This window comes from Eurypyga helias, unplaced genomic scaffold, assembly GCF_000690775.1.
Source record: "Eurypyga helias isolate BGI_N326 unplaced genomic scaffold, ASM69077v1 scaffold9471, whole genome shotgun sequence".
Lineage (NCBI taxonomy): Eukaryota > Metazoa > Chordata > Aves > Eurypygiformes > Eurypygidae > Eurypyga > Eurypyga helias.
The window spans coordinates 33,069-54,979 of NW_010230205.1; the positions used below are offsets into that span (position 1 = coordinate 33,069).

The 21,911-nt window shown below is 37.4% G+C and overlaps 1 protein-coding gene across 1 annotated transcript in view; it reads left to right on the forward strand.

Annotated features, from left to right (window-relative positions):
* Positions 1-17,175, forward strand: part of LOC104516355 (phosphatidylinositol phosphatase PTPRQ-like) — a gene marked incomplete at its 5' end in the record, with an annotated part of 48,414 nt that extends 31,239 nt beyond the window's left edge. The window contains 8 exons of the mRNA XM_010160659.1: positions 4,652-4,742; positions 6,104-6,180; positions 8,703-8,837; positions 8,950-9,075; positions 11,299-11,447; positions 13,187-13,322; positions 16,717-16,840; positions 17,138-17,175. Coding sequence (XP_010158961.1) covers positions 4,652-4,742; positions 6,104-6,180; positions 8,703-8,837; positions 8,950-9,075; positions 11,299-11,447; positions 13,187-13,322; positions 16,717-16,840; positions 17,138-17,175 — 876 coding nt within the window. The remainder of the gene's footprint in view (positions 1-4,651; positions 4,743-6,103; positions 6,181-8,702; positions 8,838-8,949; positions 9,076-11,298; positions 11,448-13,186; positions 13,323-16,716; positions 16,841-17,137) is intronic.
* Between the last annotated feature and the right edge of the window lie 4,736 nt (positions 17,176-21,911).

The window sequence follows — 21,911 nt, forward strand, 5'->3', positions numbered from 1 at the left end:
GTGTTCAGGCCCCAGTCATGCTGCCATGGAACTCAAAAATGTTTTTCTTTCGTAGGTTTCAATGCAGAAAGTAAAAAGTTTGTCTGTGGTACTCTGCTTCTTGTTCCTTTACTCATAATAGGTCATACTTACCATACTCTTGAGAATAGCCTCCATCTCCTCATGTGAGTAGGTGAACTCAGCAAGCCTGTCTTTATGAGAAGATACCAGCTTTCAAATATACATTACATATAATGCCTATATACTTTCAAATTTAAATCTCAAAGTTTTCACCATTTTCATTAAGTAACACTTTCATGGCTATCACATTGGTTTTTGTCAACAATATCTTCTTGTTATTTCAGAATCTTTATCATAATTTTTAACATATACAGTCATTTGCTATCACAAAAATAATTTGTCAGTCTCCAGTTACTTTATTATTTTGGATTTATAGATGTACCATGAATTGCTTACGAGTTGGATTAACAAAAATGAAGACTCAACAATTGGCTTTTCTCCTGCTAGATTATAATATTTCAGTCTCTGAGGGAAAACCAACAGAAGTGTGAAAAGATTAATGGTATTTCCTACAGCTTTTTTGTTATGCTCCTTAGGTAAAATTGGTCTGGATTTAATAATAAAAAGCACCATAAAATTCTCTGAGCAATAAAGTAAGGAGAACTTTTTTTCCAAGAGCAGAAGTGTTATTTCACTTGAACAGGAGTGATTATAGTTATATTATGCATGACTGAACAGATTAAAAGTTTTAATAGCAATAACATTTTCACATATTAACGTTCATCACTGGAAAGTTTGTAATACTACTTTCTTTAGGCATGACCCCCATTCGGTAAGACTTCAAGTGTTGTAATGCCTTAAAATTTCAACAGTAGTGTTTTATCAAATCAAAATCTTGGCAAATTTAGAGAAATACAAGTATCTAAGGCTTCATTCAACTAAATTACATAGTCAACTTAGAATCATCAGTTTTATATGTCATTTGGGCTTCCATTTTTTCTCTCTCTGAGCTTCAGCTTCCATGTTCCTGTTTGTACTATTGTCTTCCCAGATGATTTGTCCAAGGACAGGCAGAATTGCAGGGTAGGTCCAGTTCCTGAATAAGAGTATATCCATAGTATTTGTAGAACCTATCTTATCAGATGAATAATAGGATTGACAATGCAATTGAAACGACATCAGAAATGACAATGCCAAGAAACAGACTATGCATGCAGCAAACAAGCAGGCCTTGTGACCTACGTTGTTTCCATCCACGTTCATCACTTCAGTTTCACGTAAATGACTCAAGGCTCTTACACTGTGTGTAGCTCAAGATGTAAGCCAATAGACGGTTACATCTGAAGCATTTAACCTAAAGTATGGTGCTGAGCTTGCTTAGGCTCTCTGGCCATCTCTGTATTACTAAATTCAAGTATATCAGGAACTGAGAATATTATAATTTACAGTAATAAAGTGTTAGGATATTCCCTGCCCTGAATTTGCACTGTTTCAGCTAGCAGTCTTTCTGGACAATTCCAAGATATGTTTTGGTAGGTAGTCTAGGGATCATCTACAATAGGCAGTTTGTAGACAACAAAACTGTTTTGGAGTTTTGTTAGCATAAATGTGGCTTTTTCCATTTCGCTTAGCCTTGGAATCCAGGGACGTTTCTGGTCTCATCTAATCTGCTGGATTGATTGCTGTGCCTGGTGATCTCCAGGGTTCAATCTCTGTTCACACATGCACATGGCCTGTGTGTAAACATCATGAGAAGAAAATCTGGATCTCAGAATAGATCTGGATCCATGTCTTATCAGAAAAGACAAGCTTAAAGAATCTTTAACCATAGGGAGACACAGTAACTGATGGTGGGCTCTAGTTGATATTCAAACTTCCATCTTTCCAGATGATTCATTTATCTCTTAATACCACAGGGAAATCAAGTTTTTCTAGTAATTGTAAATTACTGAACCAGGAATACTTCTGTAAGTGTTTTACATTAAGTTCTGTTCATAAATAAGAAGTGAAATGTCTCTGAATGTCATCACAGTACCGCAAAAGTACAGCAGTGAACACAGTGCAAATTACTTCGAAGTTTTATGAGTCTGCAAGGTAATACGGTTTCCGTGACAAATCGTTATTGAATTTGGGAATCCAAATAGTCTTCCCCTCATTTTTAAAATAATCATTTAGACTGAAATCCATACTGATGCAGAGAATTGGTACAAGGCTTTTGAGCCCTTGTTCAGATATGGAAGCATCATTACAAAAATAACATAATCTGATTCTCTGTTTTCTCTCCACTACAAAGTACTGTACAACAATGCTAATTCTATACTAGTTAACTGGCAAGCTAAGACCCAGAGGAACAAGGCAAATGAGGCGAGTTCAAGTTCACATGACATGCACATGGTATGGGATCCCATGGCCCTTAACACCTGCAAAATGCCATAGACATTTCATCTATGTTCTTCCTTCATTCAAAATTCCATGTCAGAAATTTTGTGGGGCAGTTTCATCTCTCTGAATGAAAGGAATTTTAACATCTCCACCCTTAGCTGTGCTTTACTGTTCCTATCAAATCCTGACAGGAATGCAAAGAAGTCACTCAGAACAGGGATCTTTCTCTAGGTTCAGTTATAGGATTGGGGCTTTACTTCTCTATGGAGAAAGATATAGGATTGGGGCTTTACTTCTCTAAGGGATTATTGAGACAAAAGGCAGAGGCAACTGAACAGGTAAAAGAAATGTGCCTTCAGTGTGGCAGAGGTTGATTGAAAGACAAGATTTTAAAATAATAAGTGCCTTTAAATATATTTTTCTACAGTATATTACAGTCCTTCATTTAGTTTTTTATTTCATGTCTGTTAGCAATGTTTTTTAATTTTTAACATACAGATATAAATGTAAAGTCAGCCATTCTTTATAAGGTGATCTTAAGTCAGAAACTTCCTTTCTAGAAGAGGCATAATCATAGGCTTTTCATCCCTAGGAAACATAGATATTTAGAAATATGTTTAAGGCCCTGGATGAGATGTAGACCCTTGTTAATTTTCAAAGGGAGATCAGCATCTAGTTGTTTTCTGCAATTCTTTCTCCAAGGACATATGTGTCAGAACTAGGAAAAGAAGTCAGGTCCCTTGTCTCTAAATCCTTTGCTTTCATTGTGAAACCCACCCTTCTGTTCAGAAGAACCTGCAGTTAAATTATCGAGGATATGATTATAGGATTGACGTAGCCCTCTTGCTTCAGGCCACAGGATTTTTGTCAAATGGTGAAAGAAACAAATTTCTCATGGGATAATGTTGCCTATAGTACTGTTCAAGGGTTTTGAGCTCTCTTTTATATGTCAGACACTATCCATTGTGCAAAGCAGGATATCAGATTAGATGATTTATTGACTTGGTTTATTACATCAGTTTTAAAAGTACGCCAATTTGTTAATGCTCATGTTAAATTATTCTTAATATCTGAATCCATCAAATAAGGCTGACAAAATATTTGAATTAGCAATAAAAGAAAAAACACTGGAATAAAAAACACTCCCGCCTTTTCTATTTCTCATTACCTCTTTAGTGTATTTATTTATTTGCTAATAGTTGCTCATTAAATTTTATTTATAGAAGAGAAGAAGTCTCAAATACCTGGGCAAAAGAGCAGTTGTAAATAATTTAACTATGAATCTGATACTAGGGCTATCTGCCCCACTTTTGGGAGTAGCTCCCCATATTAAAAGACAAATTTGAAGGCATTACACAGCAGAAGTGGCAAAATTTTGTATTGTACTTATTCAAAGCAATAGGTAGATCTCTTCATTGTTTCTTAGCTAGATGTTGAATAGACTGGCATATAACATTTGTCAAACACAAGAAAAATCTATTACATTTAATGTAGTTATTAACTTAGAAATTCTGGCTAAATTCTAGCTTTTCTAGGAGTTTTCTATTCTCTTATCACCACTAAGAGATCATCATGTTAATACTTTTTCTCCATTAACAAGTTATGAAGTTGTCTCAACTCTTTTATTCAGCTTGGGAAATTTTACCTATTTATATACATAAAGAACTTCCTTTATATACTTCCTTTATATACTTCAAAGAACTTCCTCAATATGGATGATTTCTCCATCTCTGCCCTTCAGTAACAGTCCTAATGACCAGTTATGAAACTGCAGTTGAACCCAAAATAACTCTTCCCACCACTTTCACAAACAGTCCCGTGAACAATAGCTAATTGCCAGTTGTCTCAACTTAATTACATTCTCATCAATTCTCATGCTGTGGCAAGCTGCAGGCATCAGGGAAAGGCATTATTCAAGAGTAAGGCTGAGGCAGTAGGGCACAGTAACCAAGTATGTGACTTCAGAAGACAGAAAAGAACTGCAGAAGGTGATAGGCCGGCTTTATCCAGACTTGTAAAGGTGAAAGTTCATGTAAGCTTTAATTGTTCAACCTGCCAGCATTGTCTGCAGTGCTGCATCTAACGTTGCTGGTGTAACATGGGTTGACTGTGAGGTGGAATGCTCTGTAATGCTTCCAGCTGTTCTTAGAAATGCACTGCATTGCAGAACTAAAGAATTCTTCCTCTTACTGCAGTGAATGTGTCATTTTTTTATATTCCCCGAACGTGAAATGCAAAGGTTTGCCAACAAACATTTATTCTTCTACAGGAACTTCCCAAGTTTCTTGAAGACCTCGCTTCAACTGATGCTGATCTGCCATGGAACAGGTCTAAGAATCGTTTCCCAAACATAAAGCCATGTATGTGTATTTACCGATACCCGTTTTGCTCTCTACCTTCGACCGTGCAGCATATGCTTGGAATGCAACTGTACTTTTGTTTGATCTGTCTTTGAAATGGCAGAACAATCATGTCCACATTATGAAATAATTTTCTGTCAAGTAATCTGTCCTTTCATTGTGTTTTTTTAAAGACAGTTTTATTTGCAAGTAGCTTTCAACTTGCTCTCACAAGCTTTAATATGCAGGTGCAAGAAACTGTAGCCTCAATAGTTTCTTAGCTTTGTAATTCAAGCCATGTAGCAAACTCTTTAACATTCTTCCTTGGGTTTTTCCCCTTTAGTGAAAAGTAATTTCTTTAAACATATAAAATCCACATGTTTGTGCATTCAGCTACCTCGGGTGCCTGGGTATGCTTTCTTGTGGATATTTGTACATGTGCTGCAAAGGTTCCACAGAAGATCAGAGTGACTGTATGATAACTTATAAGCCAAGGCTAGATTTTATCACAGGAGACAGGAGTCTGTCTCTCTGTACTCAGCACTGCTTCATTTCTCAGTTAATAAGACAAGAAATGTCATTATTATTTTAGGCATTAGCTGTGATGTGAGATGGGGAGCATGGCATTCCTTGGTTAATAATGCTACATTCTGTGCTATTAACTTTTCAGAGCAGCTGTTCCTGCTATCTACTGCCTTGTTCAAGACATACTATACTCTAAGTTAGTCACTAAAAAAACTATAATCGTGACACACACTGAAATATAAACAGATGAGTTTCATAAATTTTTAACTTTGGGGTTTTTTTTTAACTAAGTTGAGGACCAAAAATCAAAATTTGGAATGTTTTGTTTCAGCATTTACTTACTTTCCCAAATGGGAAAAGCTCCTTTTTTTTTTTTTTTTTTTTTGTAATAATGATTTTACCTTATGTAAAAGAAGTAGAAATATGTAAAAGTACCAGGATCAGGCTCAAAGCTGTGACCTGGACAGCAAATATACAGGAAAGATTGTCAGACCCCTGACCGTGCTGCCTGATTCACACAGAGGTTGCCTGTGCTATAACAGCATGGCTTAAAGTACACTGGCTACCTTTAGGCAGAGGATCCACCCGTACATACATCAAATTTGAGGTTTTGGCATGTTCACCATTTTAATAGAAAAGTATTATATTAAAATATGTTTGTAACATTAAAGCATGACCGTACAGTAATGGAAATTGGTTAAATTGCCTTTGTAATTAGTGTTCCACTATGTCAAGTATTGTTAGAGTAACAAAAACAACATTCTTTTTGATTTCTTAGCACTCCAGGAAAACTTGTTACATGTATCTAAGGTTTTTGAACAAATCTTTTCGTTAACTGGACTTTATTTCCATGATAGATAATAACAACAGAGTAAAGCTGATGCCTGATGCTGGTATTCCCGGATCTGACTACATTAATGCCAGCTATGTGTCTGTAAGTAGAATGTCTCTAACGCTTTTACTATATTTGTTTTCTGGTAGAATAAAGAGTCAAAAAATAACTTGCAAGAACAGGATTCTAATTTTTCTTTCATTCACTACAGCTGCTGTTGCCATGGCATGGTTCTGTGACTCTTACGGAGTTGAACATGACTAGTTAAAAATATAAATTATCCTATTTTCATTGCTTAGCAATGATTTTCAGTAGTAATCAAAACTGTGTCCAGCAAATTAGTTTCTATAAACTGCATCATACCATTAGCATTAAAGATGATAATGAAAATCCCACTGGGGTCAATTGTTTAGAGATAGGCATTATTTTGTCTCTAGGTTCAGGAGTTGGAGCTATTATATACAAAATGGACAATGTAAAGATAACTGAACTGAAAAGTTTCATAGAACTGGCTAATAATTTTGGTGGGTGGGACTGGTATGCCTCTTATTATGTTGTGAAAATCATGATAGAGGAAAATGCGAATAGGCTTCTTGAAGAAGAAATTAGTATTATAGTATCAGTATTAGTATAGTATTAGTATTATAACTCTTCTGATCCTCAGCTTTCTTCCTAGACCTTCCATTTTCTAATTGTCTTCTCACTAAATTCTTTGTCTATGTTTTTCTGTCTCCAGTCTTGCCAGTCTCAATTTTTCCCATTGAAGTTCATAATTATGCAATTATTTTGCTGTAGAAGTGGGTGGTGGTCTCAGGTGAGGTCAAGACTTGATTTGCACTAAGCACTATTCAAACGCACGGCAAGACGTGCAGACTGTAATCTAAGCAGATGACACAACGGCAGGTAGAAATAGTTATTTCCACATGACAGAGATGCACAAGGAACAAGCAATAAGAAGTGAGAATGGGTGTCCGAACATCATCTTCCTTTCTCATTAGCAAAAGCTATTTATTCACTTCATGTGGGATGTTCTGATTCTGACAGCAGAAAGGAAGAGCCATGCCATGTTGTTACTTGGGGCTGGGACTGTACAGAGAACTGCGGAGGGGAGCAGGCAGCTTGAACGTGGCCCGGTCTTTGCCCTCCCTGCCACTTCCATGCCCCGGCTGAGGCAGGGAGAACTAACAGCAACTTCCAAAAAGCTGCAGCAAAAGCCAGCTGCAGAGTGTTCCCTGATGAGAATCTTCACATCTTTACTGCACACAGTCATCTCACTTTAGGTTACTGCTCATCAATGAGTAGACAGCTGTAATGTTACCATTTCTCAGGGCTAAGGCTTTGCCCTTTATACACTCTCACTTTCCACATTCGTCGATGTGTAAATATAGAAATGCATATAGCTGTAAATGTACAATATATGTGTGCGTGTGTGTACCTACCTGTTTTTCTAGGTCTACATACATATGCATACATATAAAGAGAAGAAAAGAGAGGTCTTGGATATAGTTTTACCAAATGAGAACCTGGATGCTACTTTTACTTTCCTTGGTTAAACAAGAAAAAGTCAGTAACTGAACTGTGAGCTTTACATCCCTGAATTACAGTTTCTCACCTCACTGTTAAACTAGGGAGGATTAACATAGTTTCTCACTGCCACCTGTTCTGTATATTGTAGATGGAATAAGTAACAGGCAGCTGTGAATTATAGGGCTATAATTCCAACAGGGAGCTTCGGTGTGCTATAAACCACTGTGTCAGGTGTTTTGAGCAATAAGCAGAACTCTGTGATATTACAGACTGCTAGCTCTAGAGCATAAACTTATTGCTATTATTGCTATTGCTGTTAATTTAGACCACCTGTATTACATAGAGTGCTGTAGGGTAGGCTTAGTTTCTTTGAGGAAACAGATCCATGAGAACCCATGCACTGACAGCTTTTACACAGATTTTTTTTCAACAAAACTACTTCTCCCCAAGTTTTACATCAATTTATAAATGAACTGAGCAGCAAAAGTCAATACTAAAATAAAAGTCAACTCCTACAGTAGGTTTCTTGAAGACTTTTTATCAGAGATCATTTGTTTGAGTAAGCTCCATCCCTAAGTTACAGCAGATCCCTGAGGATCACTGGAAGGATGATGTCATCAGTGTGATGCGTAGCTTGTGCTAGTTCTCAGACTGCTGCTTAGCTGTTTCCCTGACTCCACAACTCCTTAGTACTATCTAATTCCATGTTGTTGGCCTCTTCCTGGCACAGTTCTTGGTAGCCTCAGGCTGGATCTGCAGTAAGGCTAATATGAAGGGTTAGATATTTTTAAATGGGAATTGCTGACCTGATGTCCCTGTAATTTCTCTGTTTTTCTATTAGGATGGCATTTCCCAAACTTTATTAGAGCATTGGTTCATAACTGATCTACACAGTGGAAAAAATGCCATTAATTCCTTAGATTTCCAAGGCAATGGAATCTACCATGCAATGGTTAGCCTGGTCTATGTCAATTTGTTTAGTAGGTCTGACAAGGTTCTAGCCTTAGAGGTGATCCCTACAGGCACAACTATGAGTCACATGCAAACGTTTTTTTTTCTTGCCAGCCATTATGTATTAAATAGTTTCTTTTTCTTAGGGTTATTTATGTCCAAATGAGTTTATTGCAACTCAGGGACCATTACCAGGAACAGTGGGAGATTTCTGGAGAATGGTGTGGGAGACGAGAGCAAAAACACTTGTGATGCTTACGCAGTGTTTTGAAAAAGGACGGGTAAGTTACCAGTGTACCATTTAATAGCATTTGATATAACTGGAGATTCCACATGCAGTTTCTGTCAAGATTATAATATGATTGTTGTTAATTAATAATCATCTCCCTGCAGATAAGATGTCATCAATACTGGCCAGAAGATAATAAACCAGTTACTGTGTTTGGGGATATAGTGATTACTAAATTGATGGAAGATATTCAAATAGACTGGACCATCAGAGATCTAAAAATTGAAAGGGTAAGTCAGAATTGGAAGCTGATTTAATAAAAACCATCCAGCACCTCAAAGAACATCAGATGTGCTCCACCCCACCCAACTGTACCTCAGTATTATTCTTTTACTCTTTTAATGCATATGCATTGTACCACTTGGTTTTCCTGCATTTTGTTTTCATTCCTGGTTTTGGGTTGGGGTTTTTTTTCCTGAGAATTTCCTCCAGTTTCTATCACAAAAATCTCAGATATGTGGCTGACATGCTATGAAGGGCCTATCAAGATTACTGAACCTCTGGTCTGGTGGGAGGTGAAGTTTCTATTTGGACACTTCAGTTGTCTCTTCTAGAAAGGAGTAATTCTAACCATTCTGGGATCAGACAAATCCTCTTGAATGTATCCCTCTCAGATTAAAGGGCAAGATTCTCTGGTGCAGCGCAGCTGTTTTTCATTGTACCACCAGTTGTATTGGCCTCCACCCCCGGGAGATTCACCCAATATACATGAGAATCATCAGTATTACTCCCACTCTGTGCTGGGAAGGGGGGTGGGGGTACATCATAAATGTTCATCTTTGTCATGACCCACAACTATAGTTTCCACTCTTTGGAAAAATTAGCACCCAGCATTAAGTCAGAGCAGTAGGTGGGCTCAGAAAGCAATCTGGGCATAATGACCCAAGATGAAGTCAGCTGCCTTCTGCACTCCCAACACTGTCCTGTGTTGTATGTGGTGCAGCCAGATCCTAGGACCTGGACTTGGTTATCCAAATACATGCGTTAGCATCCTGTGGCTTGTACACATGACAAAAGGAACATAGCAGAATGGGGATTGCCTCAGCAGTCACCCCATAAGGATATGTTGTGCACATAGTACAGGACAATTGAAGATTTTAAAATGAGTGAGAGAAGGTCAACTTTTTTCAGCTAAAATAAGACAGAGTAAGCAAGACTGGAAAAGGCACAGTTTGGAATAAAAATACATGCCAGCAAAGTGAGAAGTCACCTGTGTTAACCAGAGTGAAGCTGAAAAAAAAACTAAACATAACCTGAATTGACTAAGTGATCCATTTACTATAGCCGTACTACCCTGTGCAAGAAGCCACAGCCTTTATAAGCATGTGGTTAAATGTACCATATTGCTGGCTCTAAGACTGAACATCTTCCATTCACAAGTAGATGGGTTCTTGATGATCATCCAGTGAAGGTAAAAAGCTTATGTGAAACAAACCATTCACAGTTATTGCCATATTGCATCCAAAATCACTTCTCTTTTTGTTTTTATGTTTATCAGTTTTAAAAAGGTTGACCCAAAATAGTTGCTGCACCTAATTGTTCACAGTTGTTTGCTGTTTCCTGCAATACAAAAAGAGCAAGTGGTTGGTTCAAAATAATTTTTTTAAAGAGGAACTGGTTCATTACACAACAGTTGATTAAACTGTGGTACTCCTTGCTGCAAAATATTGTGAATCCTAAAAGCCTACAGGACGTCATAAAATCTGCAGAGATTAGTAGAAGAAAATTCTGACAAGAACTATTAAATTTCAAGATACCATCTCTGACTGACGCAGTTCACAAGTCATAAACTATTAAGAATGGAAAGGACATTCTGTGCAACTACAGAAACATTGTTGTCAAGTTTTAAAATTTTCCCTAAGATTTTTCCTTGACTCCTGTTGGAAACAGGATATTGGTCTAGACAGGCCTTTGGCATGATGCTGTGCTTTTATTCTTATGTCCTTCATAGCTAATTTAGATGCCAGATCATAACCATGTCTTTTCTTTGAGTTACTGTTGCTGCTGCTCTGATTGAGAGGGCACCAAACACTTAGAAAATGTATGGGTTTTACTAGTGTATATGTGTTTGCCTTTACTACATTAGATCAGTCCTAGAATGATTCCTTTTCCCTAAATATATTTGTCATCCCTGTTCACTAAACTTCTAAACAAGCTTTAGAAAGTTCAACCTGTAATCTACAAATCGCATTGGAACAGTGAATGAAGTCAGATGGAAAGTGACTTCTGAAGTCATTAATACTACCTGAAAGGTGGACTTGATGCCATTTATCAAAAAAACTGCCATAAGATTTGTGCAAAACACATTATCCCTCAACACAAGTATATCTTATAATTATTATCCTATTCTGACTTGCTTTTTTTATGTGAAATAGCTGAGAAGGTTACAGGCAGCTTACTGGATCTTCTGTCACATTTCTTCTGCAAAAACTGACTTATTTTATATTTTTCAGCATGGAGACTGCATGATGGTACGGCAGTGTAACTTTACTTCTTGGCCAGAACACGGAGTCCCTGAAACAACCGCACCAATTATCCATTTTGTAAAACTTGTCCGTGCAAGTCGAGCACATGATAGTACGCCGATGGTGGTTCACTGCAGGTAAGCCTCTTCACCAAATCATCGTCTTATGATTTCAGGTGCATATTAATGCTCAGGGAACTTAAAAGAAGAACAAGGAAAACTGAGCGCACAGGTATGGTTCTAGTAAAGACAGCAGTAAAGGCTTTTCTGACAGTTCTCCTTAGTCAGTTAGTCTTTCTAGGAGCTAAAATGCCAAAGTGTGTCTGTTCTTCCATTCGTGGAAATCCCATTGAGGTGATGTCAGTGAAATAGTTACTCCAACAATTACCATAAGGTACTTCTGGATTTATCTCCATTTTCCTTTTTTACTGTAAGAATAGGAGTAACAACTGGCACGTTGGTTTTAATTATTTTAATCATAATTGTAGCTCTTCTTAAGAAGTAAGTATTAAAAATTGTATTTAAAATGTGCATGTCATCACAAGAGGAAGAAACTATCTCGGAGCCACAGAGAATGACAAATAGGAATAAGGGTTTGCATATGCCAGATTTCAAGCTCAGATGCCTGTAGACAGCTAAAACCTATATTTAGGCTCTTAAATAAATGGTCTGGTGGTTTGAGGTGTTCAGCTGTCATAGCTCCCGCTGATTTCATACTCAACACTCCTAAAGAGCTATTTCAAAGAGTAAGTGTGTGGGGAAGGCTATGTCTTCAGGAAGGTGGTGTGTCTGCATGATACATGCAGGTCAGTGTTCCCACCAAATGAGCAGGCACACTCCAAAATAGTGATCTGGGCACAGAGGTCTGTGATTTATTCCTCACCTCATTCTCACACAGTGTGAGTCTGGAAATATGTGGAAGGAAAAGCTGGGTTTGATGGCACAAATCTCTTCCCTAACTGTCCAGTTATAATGCATGGGAGTTCTTTTTATTTGTCCCCAGTGTCCTACAGGTGCCAACAACAGTGGGTGATAAAGCCTCGTTTTATTTGATACCGATGTTATTGACAGTTTGACATTTCCCTCTACTGCAGGGTCCAGAGAGACTATTACAGGAGACAACTACACGGTCTTCACAGTTTGAGGACAATTCTGTGTTCTGCAGCCCCTCTGCAATAAATCCTTCCCCTTTTCACAACAGATACATAAAGGAGTAGCATGGGCCAGACAGTCCACCTCTGCTCAAATTCCTGGAGTTATAAAGCAGCAGTATGTTTTCTCATATCCAGGAAGCTTATTCATTACTTTCTGCTCATTACATCTTGCAGGTTCAAGATGGTTTTGCTATACATTTCCTGATTTTCTGCAGTGCTGTACTCTGCATTTATTACACTAATTGCAGAGAAGTCTGAAAATGATTTTGAGAAAATCCTATTTGTTTTCAAACCTTGAAATGAAACACCACTATCTACATCCTCCTTTCAGAAATATTTTCTTTTAAATGTTTTGCGAGATGCCATGTTGTTTTGTCTCAAATAGCAAAAGCATCACAGAATCCAGCTGTGATTTCAGAAAATCTTGTGATTTTTTTTTTCTTTTTTTCTTTCAATTAGTGAGCCCTAGCTCACAGGAAAGCTGTAGGACCACTGCAATGTCCCCTGCAACCCTTTGTAAAATCAAAAGCAGAATATGGCTCGAATACAGATTTCGCTTGATTCCATTCAGCAAGGAGACACACAAATACTGGAAAAATTTAATTTTTTCTGGAGTTTTCTTTTCACAGTAAACTTAATCTAACCAGAATTTTGTAAGAAAATTTTTCATACTAAACAAATTAACATAAATCTTGTATTTTATCTTGTGATTGGTGTTTGCAGTGCTGGCGTTGGAAGAACAGGTGTCTACATTGCGCTTGACCATTTAACCCAACATGTTAATGACCATGATTTTGTGGATATCTATGGACTTGTAGCTGAGTTAAGAAGCGAAAGAATGTGTATGGTACAGAATCTGGTAAGAATTACATATTTATCTATTCTCTTTTCCTGTTGTTACAAAGTTAGTCATCTGATCTACAAAACGAGACCAGAAAGCTCATAACAATCAGCGGCCTAATACATTTTCTGCCATATCCTGCTTCTGTTCTGATTTCAAACATTGTGCAAATGTGTCCTTTTACTCTATTTGGTTATATTTGGCCAGCGTAGTGCTGAAAAGAGTGCTGAGATGTTTCGTTTTTAGAACCTAAATCATAATTTCTCAGACTTTGAGAAAGTTAATTTCAAGTTTTGGGTGTTTTAAATAAAAAACAGATTTGCTCATGCACTGATTAATTTGACTTTACTTACTACGTAACTGTATTTTCGTGTCTGAGTGTATATGTAGTATACTCCTCCAAACTTTTACATATTCATTTATCTTTGACCTCAGTGATGATTCCTTGATTCTTTTTACATTGCTTCAAATAAAATAACAGATATAGAATTAAGCACAGACTTCAGAATCAAGGCAGTGGTGGGTTTTGGGTCTAAAAAACTGCATTCTGATAGACTTATTGAGTACAGATATAAGTTAGTGATGATCTGCTAGTAAGGAAGAGCTCTGCTGTTCCTGGAGTATTTGCAAAACAGTAGTAGCAGAATTTACAGCTGATCCTAAACACCCAGTGAAATGGAAATCCAGTCTCCTGAAGGCCAGATCAAACACAGAGCTGCTGCCTGAATCCTTTGGGTCTACAGCATGACCTACCAACTTCTCAGTCAGGATGAACTTCCACCTGACTGATGGATTTAAACTGATTTTAATGTAAGGAGACTTGTTGCATTAGGAATGCAATTCTGCTGTTCTATATCATGTCAGAATATATGAAAAGTGTGCCAGAATATACAGAGAGAGGTTAACCTTTCTTCAGCAACTGCACTTCAGAAAGATTTTGTGAAATCTTCTGGTGATAATATATCATGCAGTTTCTTGTAAGGTGCTGTCTGATTACCATTTGCTTTCAATTTTTCCTTTTGAAGTCTTGATGCAGCTAAGCAATTGCCAGGACTTTCCTGTGATGATGAATTCTGGTAATACTATTTTTTGGTTGTTGTATACTGTTGTTTTATACTTTTGACTAGAAGTAGAATCATCTGAAAACAAGGCAAAGGCTGGAAGACAGTTTAATGGGAAGTCACCCCAAAATAAAATCTTAAAACAGTAAGATTAGTGAACATTTCTAAAATGTGTATTATTTTTGCGAACCTACTCATTTGCATATTTTGGCAAAGGCTAGAAAAATGTGTGCCAAAATGCAATGGAACAAAATGGTCTCATGGTTCTGATTTCCAAACAGATCAAGTATTGATCTATATGCTATCTGCAATATCCTGAGACTGGTTGTTCTCTGTACAGGCCATTTCTAGATCATGTTTCAAAGACTACAAAATGCAGATCAGCACTAAAACTTGCCCAGAGAGAATGAAATCTTGTAAAGTTTTATGGCAGATTCAGTAGTTAAGCTATTCTGACAGTTCTGTTATAAAACGCTGTTTAGTAGTCTATAATTCAGATCTTATGTGTGCAGCAGAGAAGATGTGAAGAGGGGAGCAATTCCTTCCCAGAACTCAGTTTAGAGATCCCTCAGTGAAACGGTCTCTAAGATCTATAAGTAAAATAAATAAACACTTGTTGCTCTCAGTCCTGTTTTTTGCTTGATTATAGTTTAAAAATAGTTTTCCTTTTACCAAGAGTCATTCTCTGTTATTATAGCCAATGGGCCCGGAATGGCCCACATCTCTACAATTAAACACCTCTGCAGTTACCACTCCCTTCCCAAAAGATAGTCGCATCCGAGCTCTCTGTAGGGAATGACCCATCATCTGTAGTAACTCCTGAAACACACCAAGAAATTGTTTGAGATAGTGCTGGTTCACGTGGATCAAAACTATGTGAGGGACAATTTGCACTAAATCATTAGCAATGTCATTAATGGTAACTGGGAAAATAATTTGTCTCACATACATTCCCCATGTATCCTGATTTGCTCTCCTCTGGCAAACCCAGGAAGATTTTCATTGCCACACGGTCACAAGTAGCTGTATGAATGCATGAGATATGGGGCTTTCAGAGTCTGCCTTCTGAACTGGAATAACCCGTCTAAACTCCACTGAAACTTAAGACTTTCATCCTAGAAATCCATATTTGTCCAGTGGATCTGTTAAAGTTTAGCATCTTTCCAAGTCAGCTACAAAGCTTGTTGGAAGTAATGCTATGCTTTTGCTTCAGTAAGCAAGCTATTGAAAAGTGGACTGGTACTGTGTACTTCAGGGGCCTGTGAAAGTCTGTTTTAATTGCTTTGGAGCTGTGACCCTAAAACATACCCATGTAGACAAATTTATCTTATAAATCTGAGACACTTGGATTGAAAACTGATGGCAGTTCTGAAACAAAATAGCAATTATTACACAGAAAAATTACACTGTTGTATTTACCTGTGCAAAAGTCAAGGAAGTTAAAGTTATTTTGGTCATCTCCATCTGTGGAGGATGTCAAAACCCATCTGGACAAGGTCCTGGGCAATGTGCTTTAGCTGGCCCAGCTTGTGCAGTTGGAGTTGCACTAGGTGATCTCACAAGGTCCCTCCCAACCTAAACAGATCTGTGATACTGTGATCTGGCTCATTTTCTGCATCTACATACACAGTACTTCCATGTGAAGATACGCTTAATCCATTTCTTTTCTGTCAGTTTTCATTCTTTTCTTTCATTCCTTATTTCATTCTTACACTGCTTTTTTTGTAATTTTTCTCTTTTCAGCAACCACTACCCAGAGTTATTTTTTGTCCTGGGAAGTGTCAAATTAACTTTAGTTGCCCACTCTTTGCGTTAGAGTCTGTTAAAAATTATGCTAGTCTAGGAAGTATCACTAAAAAGAATGTATTTTTTCTCTGAGCAGTGGTGCATGCACCTAGAACATCTAGATTTACTTGAACTTTTGTATTTGAGTGCACCCTGCTGGTTTTCTGTATGCTTGAAACAGGAAAATTTCCTTATCTAAATATTACATTTTTGTGGTTCAGTTTCTTCAGTCTGAATCTAGTGGCAAAAAAAGTAATCAAACAATTTTTCCTAGCAGAAACCTTTACAGAAACTTGTGGAACAGCCTATTAATCTCAATTATGATTAGTCTAATTTCCTATAGCTTACTGTGCATAAGAATTAACATGTTTTGACAAATTTTACTGCATTATGCCCCATTCTGAATGAATCAGCTAAGGTACATATGGTATCATTGAAGTACTGAATTTGCTGAGTTACACTGCAGTTACTTTGAAAATATCTAAATGTTATACAAAAAAATTAATTTTTTTTATTAAAAGTAAATTTTTCTTCTAATCAAACATCTTTAAATTCACATCTTACAGGCACAATATATATTTTTGCATCAGTGTGTATTGGATCTGTTGACCAGCAAGGGAAGTAGTCAGCCCATATGTTTTGTAAATTACTCAGCACTGCAAAAGATGGACTCTCTGGATGCCATGGAAGGTAAGGAGATAGAGATTGTCTCAAATATTATTTTTTTTCATAGCAGGTGCATTGACTTGTCCAGATTAAGAAGCAGAAACAAATACTCCAACATGCATTTTTTGGCTTCAGAAGTGTAAATTTCTAACATTTTGCTGCTCTTTAGTCTCTCTCCCATGGTAATAATGATTGCTCAACTTTTAATGATTGTTCCACTTTTTTACTTGCAAGATCTTTTAAATTCAGTCACAGTAGTTATCTGCCATTTAGTTATTATTTTTACAAATTAGGTTGACATAATGTATCTTTATTTTGTAGGTGATGTGGAGCTTGAATGGGAAGAAACTACCATGTAAATACTAAGAGTAAATATTAAAAATACTGAGATTTTGAAAGACAAAGACATATTTTTCTAAGCACAGGGGCCAAAGTGAATTCCCCTATTTTGGTGATTAAATCAAACAGAGATGATTGAAATAGCTTTTCTTCTATCAATGTGCCTTCATAAATATGTTATTTATTCAGATCACTGAGCAATAATGATTTGGAGTACTTTTGCACAGACTGCACTTCTGGTGTTATATGAATACTGCATTCAGTATGTATTAAAATAAAAAGTGTGTTTGAACATATTCCTTTTTTCCAGTTATCTTTGTAAAAGAAGAAAAATGAGCCAAATACTGTGTAAAAAATTCATATTCCCAGTGTATTTATTTTGCATGAATTTGCTGTGTTCTTTCTCTTGGTTTTAAGTAAAAGCTACAATTCCTTGAATCATTCTTGCTATATTGGTTTCAGTGTTGTCAGTTCTTGCAGATTAATTCCAGTACCATCACAGTGATCTTTACCTAAATGTATGTTCTTGTGTTTTGAACCTTTTTTTACGATTCGTAGCATATCAGCTCATGATCCTGAACAGCTGAAGAGTCACCTTCTGACATGGGGAGGATTATTCAGCTTTTGCACAGCACACAGTAGCTCTTCAGGGACGCTTGGGGCTATTTAAGCTGTCTTATAATCAGCAGGTTGTTTTTTTAAATATACAATGGTGATTGCATATGTCCAGTGCTGAAGCAAGTATTTTACATTCCTGCCACCTCTTAAAGCAGAGAAAACAAAGTGAAACTATAGGTTTATTACGTATTATAATGCATGTTAGATTGACTTGAGTAATAGAATCTTTAGAATCCATTCACATTTCTTGAATATAACACTGTTCTTATTTTGAAAGGTTACTCGATATTTAACAACATATTTTATAACACAAAGTTGTCAAAAAACAGTTGTTGCTCCTTTCTCAGGTTTGGCAAATCACTGTAGACACTGAAAAGTGTTTTACATTGAGGTACAACATTCAACTGGTATTACTGGGGGGAAAGGTTGATTGCTAAGTTTCTCTCTGTGTAAAGAAATGTATCATTCTGAATAATACTAAAGCTGTGACCTTAGTCAGAGATGAAAAACATCATAGCAAAGAGACTTTGGAGTTGCCATCTTACATTCTGTTCAGACAAGAAATCTATAGCCTTGTTGAGGCATCAGGCTCAGACAAACCTCTTCAGAACCTTGAAAGATGTATGCCTGTGGGTGTGTTGGTGTGTGCACCCTCTGAACAGAACAGTAGATGAACACAACTGTCCATCTCCCAGTTGTAGCTACCAGACAGAAAATACTGTACAGTATGCAACCTGATGTTTTTTCATAAGTAAGTGACGGTAGGTGTTTGATGTCTTTTCAGAAGCTGGCAAGGATGGTGTGGTGAGGACCCTTTATAATTTAGCAGGAAGTGCCAAATATCTAAAAGGAAAATCAAAAGACAGCATTTAAGGAGATGGAAATGGTCTACAGAGATATTTTGGGCAATCTGTCATTCGGCAAGACTGACAGTATTGTAAACATCACCTGTCAAGCTAAAAGGAAAACAATGCCTTTTAAAGCGGGATAGAGGGAGAGCGGTGATGTCCACAGCTGTTCAAGTCTCTGGCAAGGCATTCATACAGCTCTAGTTTCATTTGGTTCCTATGAAACATGTGTTCTTCATTTATTATACATGTGCTTTAAAGTATTCTGACAAATTGCTTATAGGGACTTACAGATGTTTTTCATAATTTGTATTTGTACTTGGTAGCGGTACATGTAGGACTGTGATAAATTCACATTACAGAGTCATAATCTTGTATGATCTTATATCCACAACAGTGGGATATCTGTATGTGTGTCATTCCCCTTTCGACTGGAGGAGAAAGCTAAGAAGCCTTACACAACTTAAAGATGAACTCCAGGAGTTCCAAATGTGCTTAAGTGGTTTCTATCTTATAAAATACTTGACGATGAAGGTTCCTACATCCTCCTTTAGGGGATCTGCCTGTGGTCAAGCACTACATTCAGTAGCATGCTTGTGTGACAACTTAGTAAGATACCAGAAAATATGACTGTATTCGGTAGAGGCAAAGTGTAAAACTGAAAAGTAATTCAAGTAGTGTATTGTACAATTTGATGTAAGCAATCTGATACATCCTACCTTGGCATATTTTGTACTGTCTTTAGGGTAAAAGCCAATATTCAGCATAAACTGACCTCAACTCATGAGATACATGGGCAGGGAAAGAAGTATCTCCAAGCAGTTCTCTCCAAGAACTGGTGTTCAGTATAAATACAGTAGTAGTTCAGTGACCTTCCTGTGGGCTTGCCAACGATTTACAGGGATAGGGGAGCATCTGTAAATCAGGAGATCCCCCAGACCTCCGTTCAGTCGTGAAGAAAGAATTTACGCTTGGTCTCTTGTCTTCCAGCCCTCCTTCCCTTATGCAATGGCACCTGTGCTGGTGCTACGGACAGAACTGGAGAGCTGGAGGTGTGCAGAATTTGTCCAGTTGCTATTTTAAGACTATATATATATATATATATACACACACATATATATATAAAGAAGCACACCATTCTCATTTTTAATTTTGCCACTCAACTTCCTACAGTGCTTGGTGCTACTAGTATAACAAGAATATATTCTACCAAAATTAGAAACTAAATTAATAAAAACTGGAGAATACACAAATTCTATAGGATGATTGCAATTGTATTGAAATTAGGTCATACTATATTAAATTATTTGGGCAATTTCTATAGAGACTGATATATCTCCATATATAGAAGAAACAGTATTTACATATGTATGTATAGCTGGTTCCGTTGAGTATCATTAGAAGAGGCACTGCCCTCAAAAGTTGATCTGTTCTATTTAAAAAAGTGGTAGGAAGACAGCAGAACATCATTCACATTGTTCATGTCCTACATCATTAATGGTGAATTTACATTCATGTTGAATTTAAAGCACTTTTTTATACTGTTAAAGGAGTTGATAATAATTGTGTATTCAAACTTGTGCCTTTACTATACATGTGGAGCTATTGAGCAATTTAATTTCATAACATTATGGGAAAGATGCAGAATGTGTATTAATGTGTGTAATACCAGCTGTGTAGTGCTGCAATACAGGGTATACTCCTGTGCAGTTACTAAGGCAAAGCATCAAGAGCAATGAATCGATATTTCATACTAAGGAAGCATGACAGTGCACTTTTCTGGTTGCCTACAGACATTACAGAACCTCCTAGATGTGGGCAAGAATTTACAGAGATTCAGGACACAGCTATGAGAAGTATCCAATTAGGTCTCAGTTTTAGGGGATGTACATATGGTAATGGTGAATTCGGGGTTGTTTTGTAATTCATTCACATGCCCATTCAGTGCTGCAAAGCCTGCAGTGCACTGAGCGGATTAGGCTGTAAGTGGAAACCACTGACACAGTGTTGGACATGTCTTTGTCAGTTTTGATTTTAAGGAACTGAGTCAGAGAAAATGTACTGAAAGGTGATCCACTGTTTCACCACTTCTGCATGACTGTTGTGTCACTGCTCTGTGCAGGGTGTTGAAAAGACGAGTCCTGCCGACACTGTTCTTCATGTTTTCTTCTGCTTTCTAATGCTGGATTGCTTGTCTTATATGTGACTATATTAGACGGATTTGTAAGCGGTAACACGGACCATCTGAATTCCAATACTGCAGGCATGAACTACAGGCATACATCATCCTCAGGTAAAGTGTGTAGGGATCTTACTTCAAACCTTCTGTCTATCCCTGTCCCTGTGAGCCCATTTGCAGATGACATCATGGAATATCAGCTGCATTTCTGCACTAGCTCTTACCCAGAATACGTTTTCTGCCCTGTCCTCCCTGTGGCTGTGGCTGTGAGGTATGAGACAAGTGCTGTGCTGATCTCAGAGCTGCCCTGCGGTGTCAGCTGTATGTCTGTGCAGCAGTGGCAGTGCATACGGCTGTAAGGAGAAACTGGCTTCCTACCCAGCGCTCCCTCCTGCTGCTGTAATAAATTCTGATACAAGTTTTAGCGCTGGTCACTGGGCAGCGTCAGTTGAAGACAGAAAGACGGATCCAATGTTTGATATTTTGCATGGTGACTGTCTTTTTCCCAGTAACTTGTCCCAAACAATGCTGAACTAATTACTTATTTTAATTATTAATTCTCACAGCTCCTTTATCATGTAGGCCCTATCACAGATTCCACTATATAAAGGAAACTGAAAATCAGTGACTTTTCAGCACTGAATAACAATGTCTAGGATACATTTCACAGGTCCTACTTCAGCAGGAGTTTGGGGTGTTGTGCTTCTATATTTCAGTTGAAAGACAACATTTATACGGTTTCAGTTGTATGTGGATCATCTTACTCTGCTTGTTGATTGGTGTTACCAGGGTGATCTTTTTGTAGGTTGACAGCTGCACCCAGCTATCCACCCTAATCATGAATAAACCATTCCAGTACTCTTTACAGTCAATAATGAGCTGAAGGAAGCTCTACAAGGATGTTCCTGAAATATTTTGCAGGAGATGGAGTTCAGAATGATATAAAAAGAATACTTGGGTACTGGAAACCTAATAAGCAACTAAAGCTCTACCATTCACAGTTGCATTCCATGAAGCCTGCTGAGCAGGAAATGCATATCTGGGACAACATAGCACAACCTTTGAGCCAGTACTGCAAGATACAGGCACTCTTGCCATCCGTGCAGGAATG